General features: G+C 41.8%; 1 protein-coding gene across 1 annotated transcript in view; it reads left to right on the plus strand.

The window, feature by feature from the left end:
* Window positions 1-13299, plus strand: part of MYO15A (myosin XVA) — a gene marked incomplete at its 5' end in the record, with an annotated part of 148107 nt that overhangs the window by 12716 nt on the left and 122092 nt on the right. The window contains 5 exons of the mRNA XM_082261824.1: window positions 2965-3126; window positions 5464-5577; window positions 5658-5716; window positions 9439-9562; window positions 13173-13268. Of these exons, the coding sequence (XP_082117950.1) occupies window positions 2965-3126; window positions 5464-5577; window positions 5658-5716; window positions 9439-9562; window positions 13173-13268 (555 nt within the window). The remainder of the gene's footprint in view (window positions 1-2964; window positions 3127-5463; window positions 5578-5657; window positions 5717-9438; window positions 9563-13172; window positions 13269-13299) is intronic.

A 13299-nucleotide genomic window follows, 5' to 3' on the forward strand; every position in this document is an offset into this window, starting at 1 on the left:
CAGCTGACCACAGACAGAACAATTTTGGAAACATTCCACAAAGACATATTTAAAGAAAACACAATCCACTATTCTCGGTTTGATCTATGACAAAAAAATTAAAAAATTAAAAATATTGGTGAAAATTACTTTCCAACTTTTGTGGAAAATTGTTCACTATAAACAATGTTTTTTTTTTGTTTTTGTTTTTTTAAATGTTATCAGTACAAGCAATGGTAGAGCATTACAGTCTAAAAAGCCTTTTTCAACCTTTTTAAACTGGAGGAATTATTTAAAATAACTTTTAGCTCTAAGGGAACCACTAATAATAATTGCTATATCTACAGCTCACAGTACCCTAGTGTGAACAATAAGGTGAGAAATAAAAAGAAATAAAAGAATAGGAAATGTGGCATAAAAAAAGTTGGCTATACACTCGTAGAATTTAGTTTAAAATGTTTTATTTTAAGAAAGTTCATTTGATTTTGTAATCATTAGTTGGGTTCAATTTATAGTTGTCTTAAAGGAAAATCCAAAGAAGCAGGAGGGAAAATTATTCTCAAATAAATAAATTTTTTCACAATGAATGTGATTTTTTTTGTCCATTCATTCTATAATTGAATGGTAAATGCAAGCTACGTTTTCAAGTACTTTTGCATGTCATTAATGAAGTAATTTAATATACTATTGTATGGCCAACTTTAGTGTGTTTTATGCGCCCTCTATATGACAAAATATTTTTCAGCAATAATAATGAAACAAACCATAATACTGACCAGAAAAGAAACACATACACTAAAAATTGCATTGTCCTCCCAGAGGTCAGTGGAAAAGAATGAATAAATCTGCAATGGATATTCACAGGTGTATACAATCAGCCTTCAGCCTGCATATATCATTGATGGGCTGACAGGCACCATGGCTGTTTGCATGTAACCATCTGAGCAGTTGTGTGCGATTCGAGATAGATGAACCTTCCTGAATGCAAACACCTTTTTATAACTGTAGCGACACCCCCATAGGAGCCATTAGAATCCTCTCTTGCTTCAACTCTTAAGCCAGACACACAGTATTTTCCAACAGACAGGCACACACTAAAGGGCCATACACACTATAAGATTTTCTGAAGACTTTTTCCTTCAGATTTACCTTTTCTATGTAGTGCAAGGGCCTGCCAGATTGCATACAAATTGAAAGTGTTTAGGTTTGACCTCATATTATATGGTTTTGGTAAATCTAAAGGAAAAAGTCTTCAGAAAATCTTATAGTGTGTATGGCCCATAAGGCTTGTTTCTTGAATAATCAGTCTAGGGGTTTTAGATGTTTTATTGAGAACTTGGATATGTTGGGGAATGTGATGGGATACTCCAGATTCAACTAGTGACATAGGGGACAACTTTTTCAACTTGACTGTGGAATTTCTACTTAAAGCAACATGCACTCTTGAGCAAGTCCTCTTAGAGAAGGATGGACTGATGCTCTTCAGGACACTAGCCAGAATCCCCTTTCTGCTGCACCCGGTAGCTGACTTTCCTAGCACAGAGGGGTAGCCTAAAAAGAACAGGCCCTTAAATCTTTGGTCTGTACTCACAAGAGTGCCAAACAGGCACAGCTTCCCTCAGTCAGCTCTACAGATACATTGGGTCAGCTCTCCTACTTCTAGGCCTCCAACCTGAGGCGGTTTGGCAGCAGGTGCTGAGGAAGGCAAAGCACCCCCTCCACAGCTGGACTCTCCTCTCTGGGAAAAGACCCCTTCCTGTGTGTCTCACTGAATATAAATACCCCTTCCCAGCATGCATAGGGGCCCATATGCCTGTAATTGGCTGGGATGGCATTTATATTCATGGCACTGATCTACATGAGTCACTCCGGTCCACCCAACAGTTTCCAAAATCGCCTGGATACAGATGAGTCAATGCAGATACAGTGACACTTGTTAAACACATAGGACTCCCTAGCTGCACCAATTTAGTCTACCTGTTAGGCAGGAAACTACTTTCTTTTACCATAGTCTCCTGTTAAACAGGAGATCACTCTATTCTCTATTCAACTATATACATCGTAGCATCCTATCTAGGAGGGTGCTACACTACTGCTGCCAATTTCCACCAGTTCTTTGTGGTGTGTTGCCTTGGTTGGCCATGTGAATGAGGCCAACTAAAAAGATACTTTAGTTCTGCATTAAAGGAGATGTACAGCCAAAGCTTGTTTAGCTGTACATCTCTTCTGAATGACTGAAGTGCAGATCGTTCTGCACTCCTGTGACCCCTTTCAGCAAGTCCGCTCTATGTTGATGTCACAGGTGTCAGTCCAGGCACCGTGTCATCTTGACCATGGAGTCTGGATCCACCAGTTGCCTGGACTGACACCCGGCTCAGCCTCCCAGCAAGCCGCTGAGAGCCTGAGCCGGCCGCTCCCCGCACCCTCCACAGCTCAGCACTCCAACGAGCGAGGAGTGAGCAGAGCAGAGACCGGGCTCTCTGCTCAGGGAGCGATCAGAAGTTGAACCGAGCGATTGACGGTGTTCGATCTCTCGGTTCTCAGTGTAGAGGCGCTGGGGGACAGATGCAGCATCGGACCTATGCTGCATCCACCTAGGTAAGCATAATTCTGAAAAAAAAAACCTCTTTTAAGCCCTGCCACCTTACTTCCAGATCATTAGCTGATAAATCTGTGTTTTGCCCAGTAAGCATATAAGTACCTTCCCATCTTTCCTTTCGTCTCTCTTTTGACTCTCAGAAGTGAGGAGAAGAGTCCTACACAGGATGGAGAATTCTCACCTTGCACCTATAATGACACCCCTGGTTTTTGTCAATCGCCAACTCAAGTACCCATCACTGTCACATAGGGGGCAGTGATGATGTCCTCAGCTCTGTGCAAGTGCCAAGCCAATCAAAGGTTCTAACCCTACTCCACTCTATCCTAAATGATAAATGAAGTTTTGATTGGAGTTCCACTTTCATTTGCCTTTCATTTGTTATTCAGGGAGGAAACTGTGAGATCCCATCCAAAAGTGATGCAGAAGATTTTCGGAGGCTCCTCAATGCCATGGAATCCCTCAGCTTCAATTTAGAGGATCAGGACAGCATCTTCCGAGTTCTGTCTTCCATCCTGCACTTGGGCAATGTCTACTTTGAGAAATATGAGGTGCGATCCAACATGCTTAGAGAGAGATATTCAGGAAGCATATAAACTAGGGCATATTTATAGTGCATTAATAGTAAATTATTTCTTAATATCTGATACTTCGTAAAAATATCTTGATATGTGATCATTTTACAGCTTTTACATTTTTATAGAACTAGGAGAGACAAAGAGTATAAAATAAACTCGTAAAAATGATAATGCTTTTTTAAGTTGAAATTGAGGCAAACATAAATACACAGATATAAGTATTAAAACTCTTTTACCTGCCAAAGGATTTGTATTTTTGTCCATCCAGTTCTGAGATTTACACAGCTCGGCCATACAGACAGGGCAGAAGACTTGAATATTTCTCTATTTCAGTTGGGTTACTAACACAAGTCTTTCCTTCCCCCAGTCTGTGACAGGACAGTGAAAGAAGAAGCAGCATGTCACACTGATTGGCTTATTTTGCTGTTTTTCCCTTATCCACTCTGAGCTTTGCTGTACAGCCACTGCAAGTAGTTGATACCAGGCCACTTCTTGCATTAAAATAATTCATTTTTTATTTTTTTTTTATAGTGAATGCATAGCTGCAGTGATTTGTGTGTTTTATATCTGCCAGCAGCTCAGCTTTAAACACATGCTAAATTAAACATCTTCAGCTTAATTTATTGGCAGTCTGAAAGTGAACCTGACATGGCTTAAAACAGTGCTAAAGTGCAGGGACTTTGTGGTTTCTGCAAATAGCAGTGTTAATATTTAAATAGTGGAGCTCCTAAGGGGTTAAGGTTTTTTTTTAAATCAGTGCAAATTCATTGTGGATCTTTTATGTCTGCCAATAGTTCTGCTTAAACGCTTGCCGTCCGATCGCCGCATATATACTGTGGCAGGCTGGCTCGGCTGCGCAAATCACCGTACCTGTACACCGATCTGCGTGAGCGATCCTGGGTGCCCCCTGTCACCAGAGTGGAAGAGGATTCATGGGGCCAGTGGCCACGATTGCCACCGGGCACCCGCAATCGCTGCCTGTAGAGAGAGAACGGCGGTCTGCTGTTGTAAACACAGCAGACCGTTGTTCTCTCTGGAATCCGTGCAGGGCTCCTGTGATCCTTCTATTTAGGATCACAGGTCTCTGTGTTGATTCCACAAGCCCATCCCCCTCACAGTTAGAAAACACCCCTAGGCTCACGCTTAACCCTTTGATCGCCCCTGGGTTAACCCCTTCCCTGCCAGTAACATTATTACAGTAACAGTTCATACTTTTAGCACTGATTACTGTAATAATGTCACTGGTCCCCCCCAAAAAACATCAGTTAGTGGTCCGATCTGTCCCCCACAATGTCGCAGTCCCGCAAAAAATCGCTGATCGCCGTCATTACTAGTAAAAAAGAAAAAATTACATAAATCTTTCCCCTAGTTAGTAGACACAATAACTTTTGCACAAACCAATCAAAATACAATTATTGGGATTTTTTTTAACCAAAAATATGTGGCAGAATACAAATTGGCCTTAAATGATGAAAAATTTGATTTTTCAATTTATTTAATTGGGAATGTTATATAGCAGAAAGTGAAAAATATATATTTTTTTTTTTTTTCAGAACTGTCGCTCTTTTTTTGTTGATAGCAAAAAAAAAAAAAATCTCACTGGTGATCAAATACCACCAAAAAAAGCTGTATTTGTGGGGAAAAAAAGGCCATCAATTTTATTTGGGTACATCATCGCACAATCGTGCAATTGTCCGTTAAATTAATGCAGTGCCAAATCGCAAAAAAATGGCCTGGTCATTAAGGGGGTAAATCCAGAAATGGTTAAAATTTGAACTTTGGCACATAAAAAATACACAAATTAATGCAGCTCTGAATTCATTAATACAAAATTGTATGTATTTTTAAATTAAAAAAGTAAAAGTACCTGGAAATGACCTGGTATCAGCCTTTTGCAGTTCCTGTAGATCAGAGCTGGAGTGTTAAGAGAAGATGCAGTACTAGGAGCCAATCAGTTAATGTGCTGACAAATGAGTGACAGATGATGAGCTTATCACTGCTGCTTCTTTCACTGTCCAGTCACAGGCTGGGGGCGGTCCAGGATGACCTGGGCTCAGAGGAAGTGAGTTGAATAATGCTGGCCAGAGGACTGAGGCCATCTAGCAGTAGAAAAAATTACTGCAGGGGAAATCTCTGAAGTAAATGTAGCTTTTATTTTTAATTTTATCTTTCAAAGGACTAATCATTTTTATCTTGTTATTTTGTCTGGAGACCTGCTTTAAGGCTTCCAAAGAAAAGAGATAAAAAAAAAAAAAACACACTTACCTTGACTTGGAATGGATATACAGTATTATGTGTCCTGGTTTTTAGACTGAGTCTCAGGAAGTGGCTTCAGTAGTGAGTGCGAGTGAGATACGCGTGGTGTCGGAACTCCTCCAGATATCCCCTGAGGGGCTACAGAAAGCCATCACCTACAAAGTGACAGTAAGTGAAACAATAAATACACAATAATACAGAGTGTGATACTTGGATGCAGATTGTAATAATATTCTCTGGTTGTACAGGAAACCTTGAGAGAGAAGATCTACACTCCACTGTCGGTGGATAGTGCTGTTGATGCCAGGTAAGCCTTTAGGAGAACTAGTGACTCGGCCTATGTAACCATCTGAATATTTGGTCTTGATTTATTATAAATGTGCAGTCTTGCTTATATAGGGACTTACTAATGGCTCGTTTCCACTGAGCTTTTGGTACGGTTCGGTTCGTTACGGTACGCTTTTTATGCCGTTTCCATTATGAATGGTACCCTAATTCCGAACCGTACCTTACCACTTTTTTGGTACCCTTTCGTTGGGGTACCAAGCACATTAGTACCGTACCAACAGGGTGGAGCTACACTCTGCAGAACTTTGATTGGTTGACAGAGAATCGTCTATCACAGCTTTCCTGCTACACCACGCCTATCATGAAAGGGTACTATTGGCAGTGAAAACGCAATGTGTACCGTTCCGAACCGTACCGTACTGAACCGAACCGTACTGTACCGTACCGTACCACTCAGTGGAAACTAGGCATTACTGTCCAATCAGAATGCCTTTTAGTGCCCATTGATGCGTTTTCCATGGGCAATAGAGTGGCAGTTGTTAGGGCTTAGAAATTATTGGCCGTACACAGAAAATCAGGAAAAATACCGCTTTCAAATTGATCGTACGATATTCTGATCATTAGTACACAGCTTTCAAGAGCCGATCGCAATTCATGCAAAGTTATCCAATGGGATGAGTATGAAAATTTTTCTTGTACGATGCTAGATCCTACAATTTTCGTTTAACCACTTCTGGACCGGAAGGATTTGCCCCCTTAATGACCAGGCCATTTTTTGCGATTCGGCACTGCGTTATTTTAACGGACAATTGTGCGGTCGTGCGACGCTGTACTTAAATAAAATTGATGTCCTCTTTTTCCCTCAAACAGAGCTTTCTTTTGGTGGTATTTGATCACCTGTGCGATTTTTCTTTTTTGCGCTATAAACAAAAAAAAAAAAAAAACGACATTTCTGAAAAAAAACAATAGTTTTCACTTTCTGCTATATAACATTCCCAAAATTTTTTTTAAAAATCTAAATTTTTTAACATTTTAGGGCAATTTGTTGTCTGCTACATATTTTTGGTTAAACAAATCGCAATAGGCGTATTTTGATTGGTTTGCACAAAAATTATCGTGTCTACTAACTACGGGAAAGATTTATGTCATTTTTATTGTTTTTTCTTTTTACTAGTAATGGCAGCGATCTGCAATTTTTAGCGGGACTGCGACATTGCGGCGGACAGATTGGACCCCTAACTGACATTTTTGACACTTTTGGGGGGACCAATGACATTACTATAGTAATCAATGCTAAAAATATCCACTGTTACTGTAATAATGACACTGGCAGGGAAGGGGTTAATACTGTGGGTGATCAAGGGGTTAAATGTGAGCCTAGGGGGAGTGATTCTAACTGTATGGGGGCGGGGCTTGTGAAATGACAATAGAGGCCTGTGATCCTATATAGAAGGATTACAGGCACTCTGTGATCATTCCAGAAAGAAGAATGGTCAGCTGTGTTTACAACAGCTGACTGTTCTTCTCTCCCAGTGGGAAGCAATCGCAGGTGCCCGACGGCAATCGGATTTGCCTGCCCCGTGCATCGAAGTCCCCGCTGCCGAGTGGGGGTGGGGGTGCGCCACCGCGGGTGCACGCTCACCCTCTATCTGCAGGCACGCGACAGTCTTATGCAAACGTCGGTTCACGCAGGAGGGGCTGCCTGACGCAGTATAACTGCGGTGGGCGGTCCTTAAGTGGTTAAACAGCACAGTTGTTTGAAAATACAATACAAATACACTACAACACATTATATCACTTCTTCTTTTGTTTCTTGTCGTACAAGATTTTTCGTAACTCTTCATTTTTGACATGAGACTAGCATGCAAAAAAAAAAAAACAGACGAGCATTCGTCCGATAATCTCATTGTGTGTACCAGGCATACATTTCAAGGTGAAACTAAATCAGATACATGTACAGATAAAAAGGTAATAGTGGGCATCTTATGCTGTTAGCAGTTAGACAGGACCTTTGTAGCTGGTGACAGCATCTGTAGAAAGAGGCAGAATACAGCCTGGCAGTTACATGCCTAGTCGGGAAAATGTCCAGAAGAGATGCGACCCTATGCTTTCCCTTCTCATCAGGAACCTTTCCCTACTGCTGGTACTGTCCCTAACAGATGGGGTTCCTTTCTCTACGCTACCAACTCGCATAAAGCGCCAAAAAACGGGAGGCAGGGCCTTAAATAAGCTCTGGCTGACCAAAAAATGGCTGCCAGAGTCACATGGAACAACAGCATCTAATTGGACCGCTTTCCCTGTGACCCAGGAAACCATAGAGAAACTGAGTTCCTCCTGACATCCTCTCCAGCTGCAAAGCAGCTGCGGTTGAGCGCTACCTGCAGTGGAGAAAATAAACTGCACCTGCCTGCCCTTTGACTTTTTAAATGAGGTACAGGATCACTTTAATTTTATAGAAATTCTTGTCTAAACAGAATAGATTTAAACAGCTGTGTTATGTGCAAACAGACTGTTGGCTAAACCAGACACCCAATAATATTTTAAGTTGTTGCCTGCCCTGGTAAGGTCATTGGGATTTAGAGGGAGTTATGTGTTGTCTGTGCCCACCTTCAGCCACTGGCAAAGATGGGCCAAGAGATGGCCAATAAGAGACGGCCACCTTGGGCTCTTTAGCAAGGTATGGGGGTAAAAGGGCAGGATCTGTACAGTTCACAGCTCATGGGGGACCTTTTTGCCTTGAGTGCTGAAGGACCTTGTCCCAGCAGTGCATACTGGCCAGGAGGTGTCCACGCAAAGCATTGGAAGAAATTTTTTTTTTCGCCCAAAAAACGGCAGATGTTTTTCTTAAATTGCATTTGATTAATTGTTATGTGGTAGATTTGGATGCTTAGCAGAGTAAAGTTGGCCATGCATTATACAATTTTCTTATTCAATTTCCTTTAGATTTACCTTCAGCTATATAGTACAAGGGCCGGCCTGATTGTGTACAAACGGAAAGTGTTTAGGTTTGACCCCATATTGTTTGGCTTTGGTAAATCTATAGGAAATTTGTACAAGAAATTTGTATCATGTATGTCCAGCCTTGGGTCTAGTACATACAAACATACTTGAGCGTTTGCCTGTGCAAGGCCTGTGTTTGCCCTTATGGGCATGCACAGGTGTTCCGTGCATCCCTGTTCAGGCAGCCCTATTTATTTATGTCAATTGGGACATAGCTTCTAATTTGACATCCATTCGGGTTTGTGTCCTCAAATGCACACTGTCTGTGCTTGGGGACCCACACCTACACATCTGTCAAATTGGAAGCTACGGCTGTGTCTGTGCAACCGCTTTGTCCCAGTTGACGTCAATGGGACTCCAAAACAATAAGGTGATACAACCCTTCTCCTGCGCTTAGAATCCAAGCTCCCCGACCACACTCCCCACGGGACTCACAACTGGCATTTCAGATGGCTAAGGTCTTGCTGCCCAAAACGGATTGGGGTAGTCCAACGATACTAGAGGCTTTGACGTTAATGGGACTGCCTACACTGGGATGCATGGAACACCTGTGCATCTCTATGTGGGCACACACAGGCCTCGCACGGGCATACGCTTCAGTAGGCTTGTGTAAATGAGGCCTTTTCCTTTAAGCTTGTTTTACTAATTGTTTGTGTCATGCATCTTTCATAAGGAGATGATTCTTGCTTTCTTAGCCAATATTCATAAAGTAACATTAGTGATATTGCCATTGTCTTTCAGAGATGCTATTGCCAAGATTTTATACTCCCTACTCTTCAGCTGGCTGACAGACAGAATTAACAAGCTGGTATATCCCCGACAAGATGCCCTGTCCATCGCTATACTGGATATCTATGGCTTTGAGGTGAGATGTTCTAGATTTCTTTTTTTAATAAAAAGGGCAAAAAAAAAGGACGTTCATCCCACAGTCACTGTTTTATTACTCTAAGATGAGTGAAGATTTTGAGAGCTTCATATCAGCTATCAGTTTAGGAGAAGACCTAAGGGAGGTTGGAGTGAGTTGCTGAATACAGACCTTTATCCCATAAAAACAAGTCAATGATGGTGACTAATGGCTTGGGTTCAGCAGCTCTCCACAATGCAGGGGACCCCTCCAAGAAATGGAGGCCACCCAACTCCATGACATGATTGTCTCAAGAGTTCAAAGTTAAAAGTCCTTTATTAATAACAACAACAGGCCCCCTAAAGGCTACCAGGTGGTCTTGGGAGTCAAAAATCCACCTTTATCCGGGCTTAAACATGTAGCGAGAGTAACTCATTAGACTCAAAAACGAAGTTCCTGACTATAAGTTTTGACAGGAGAACTTGTTCATAAGTGATTGTGCCTGTATCTGTGGATGGCACTGATGTTTAGGAGAAGAGGTATTAGTTTTCACTGTGGTATAGTTTTTCTTCAGGTCCACTGGTTATAAATGTGGGTCAGGCCCTAATGGGGGTGTGTATATTGAGGATTCTGATATTTACAGGTTGTAGTTTGCTATAAAAATGGGTGAATTAATGATCAGATTTACTGTACTGTATATAGAAACTAACTTGATAAAATGTAGACACCCTACAATGTCACTATAAGTTGCTTATATTTTTTCTTTAACCGCTTGCCGACCGCCGCACGACGATTTACGTTGGCAGTCAGCCCCTCACAGGCAAAGCGATGTAGGGCTACGTTGCTAGCCTGTGAGGGTCTAGGGAGCGAGCGCGCGCCGCCGGAGGCGCGCTTCCGCTCCCGCGCGGTCACGGACCCCCCCGCGCGTGTGCCACTGTCACTCGCGATCTTCCGTTACAGCGGAAGAAAGGCAGGCGGCTAATGTTAACAAAGCCGCCTGTCATTCTTCCCTGTGTAAGAATGGAGATCAAACGGTTCTGCTATGTAGGACCGTTGATCTCTGTTCTTACACTAGTAGCCACAGCCAATCACAGTTAGAAACACGCCCCTAGGGACACACTTAACCCCTCCCTCTCCAATAAAGTTAACCCCTTCACTGCCAGTGTAATTTTTACAGTAACAGTGCATATTTATAGCACTGATTACTGCAGTAATGTCACTGGTAACCCCAAAAGTGTCAAAAATGTCAGTCAAGGGTCCGATCTGGCCGCCGCAATCCCGCAGAAAAAATCGCAGATCGCCGCCATTACGCATTAAAAAAAAAACAACAAAAATGACAAAAATCTTTCCCTTAGTTAGTTAAAGCAATAACTTTTACGCAAACCAATCAAAATACGCTTTTTGCGATTTTTTTTTTTACCAAACATAGGTAGCATAAAACAAATTGGCCAAAAATGTTAAAAAATTTTGATTTTTACATTTTTTTTTGCGAATTTCATATAAAAAAAATGTGAAAAATATTGTTATTCTTGCAAAATTGCAGCTCTTTTTTTGTTTATAGCGCATGATCAAAAAATCGCACAGGTGATCAAATACCACCAAAAGAAAGCTATGTTTGTGGGAAAAAAAGGACGTCAAATTCGTTTAGGTACAGCGTCGCATGACCGCGCAATTGTCCGTTAAATTCACGCAGTGCCGAATCGCAAAATAGGCCCTGGTCAGGAAGGGGGTAAAATCTTTCGGGGCTTAAGTGGTTAAGTAAGATCTAAATAGAGTTTTTTTGGTTCCAAACCCGCAGTGTTTGAGTGTAAAAAAAACCCATCAAGGACATAAAAAACTGAATGGATGACCAAATGCGTAAAGTGTACAGGGTTAAAAATGGTGCTTCTCAAAGAAAAAAAACATCTGTTTCTAAACTCCTTCTGGAGTGCAAAGCTCCTAATATGGGAAAGGTGGCCTGGCCAAAACCAGGTGGAAACCCCTTCTCATGGGTTAGCTTAAGCATAGATGAAGGCTCCTATGAAGAGAACGGGTAGAAGTGATCTAATGATCATACTTCTTCCCCACAAACATCCTTGTGAGAGCAAAATATGCAAAATAGCCTGTGTGCTACGACAAAGGCAAGGCCTACCTGACAGTTATAAACATTCTCTATAACTCTAGAGCAGGAAGCAAGGGCAGACAAAAAGGTGTGTGCACGCATGCCTCCCACCTTTTTTTAGGTTGGGAACGAGGAAAACCAATTAGCAAAAGTATGTACGCATAGGACACCCCCCTGCCCCGCCCCCTTAAAGGAGAATTATACAAAGAAAAATGATTAGTTAAACCCACAAGTGCTTTTTTTTAACAATACTATTCCTTCTTACTGTCTTTTGAAATTGACAAATGCAGCAATTTAGAAATTGGACGAAAGGTTTAGCACTGGAAAACTTATTTTGAAAGATAAAAAGTGCATTTTAAATACAACTATATACAGGGCTGGCCCAAGGCATTGTGCTGCCTGGGTCCAAGAGTAAAATGCTGCCCCCACATCCATTATTTTATATAAATATAAAATATAAAACATATTATATATTGTTATCTTCTTCCTTCAAACCAGTCCACCAAATACCCACTGTCTGTCCTCAGTCCTCCTATCACTCCTGTGTCTGCCGCACCCACCGCCCTAGAAGATCCAGCCTGTCCTGCGTGAGATGGAGTGCGCTGATGTCTGACATCATTGCGCACACCACGATCACATGAGGGACATGCCCTGGAGGAGACTCCCCGCCTCCTCATATTCATCAGTTTGCACTACGGACGGCAGTATGAGATGGGGAAATGCCGTTCGTAACGCACCGCAAACTGATGACACACAAAACTTCCGGTAAAAAATCTTGGGAGTCAGTTTGCTGCCCCTCTCCAAGTTCTGCCTGGGTCAAATGGACCCAGCGGGACCCACCCATGGTATGGCCGGCCCTGACAATATAGATCAGACCAAAATGAGGGACACATGAGGAGGAAAGAGGGACAGAGGGACTCTGTTCCAAGTCAGAAACAGTCCCATGAAATTAGGTTGGGAGCTATGCATATGCCTTACTTATACAGTGGGGTCCCAAACCTATAGTGTTTAGTTCAGGCATCCTTGAGTCTCCATGCCAGGGGCACTAGCAATGTATGTTCTTTGCCTTCCTAAAATCAGATCTAGATAGGACTGCTTTATTAAAAGTCAGTAAACCCTTCAGAATTCTGGCCTAGGCCAGACCAATACTAGCCCACCAGGTTCTCTTGTCTAATCTGGCATTGCTTTCTTCTTGCCTGGTGGAAAGGGCTTTTCAAAGTCCCATCATACTTGATTGAATACTTTGCAACCTGTAAACCTGAGTGACCAAGGTACATCATCAATTTCTTCCCCTTGGCATTCACAAGAACATTAACTGTATTTTAGTCAAAAAAATAAAATTTCCTTATAAAAGTCTGTGTTTTTTTTATAACATGTAGACTGCATCACTGATCCCCACCAGGACAGCTTGTAAATGATGGAGCTCAGAATATGTTGCTATAAGGGAACTCGTATTTCAGTCTGACATTTTGATGCAGTCACAGTGTGTACTTTTTTTTATTTCAGCTAATAATGTTTTTTTAATTACAGGACCTTAATTTTAACAGCTTTGAACAGCTGTGCATTAATTATGCTAATGAGTATCTGCAATTTTTCTTCAACAAAATTGTGTTCAAAGAGGAGCAGGTAAGTACTTGAAACATTGACCCACCTTAAT

The sequence above is a fragment of the Pelophylax lessonae genome (assembly GCF_965119305.1).
Source record: "Pelophylax lessonae genome assembly, chromosome: 6".
Lineage (NCBI taxonomy): Eukaryota > Metazoa > Chordata > Amphibia > Anura > Ranidae > Pelophylax > Pelophylax lessonae.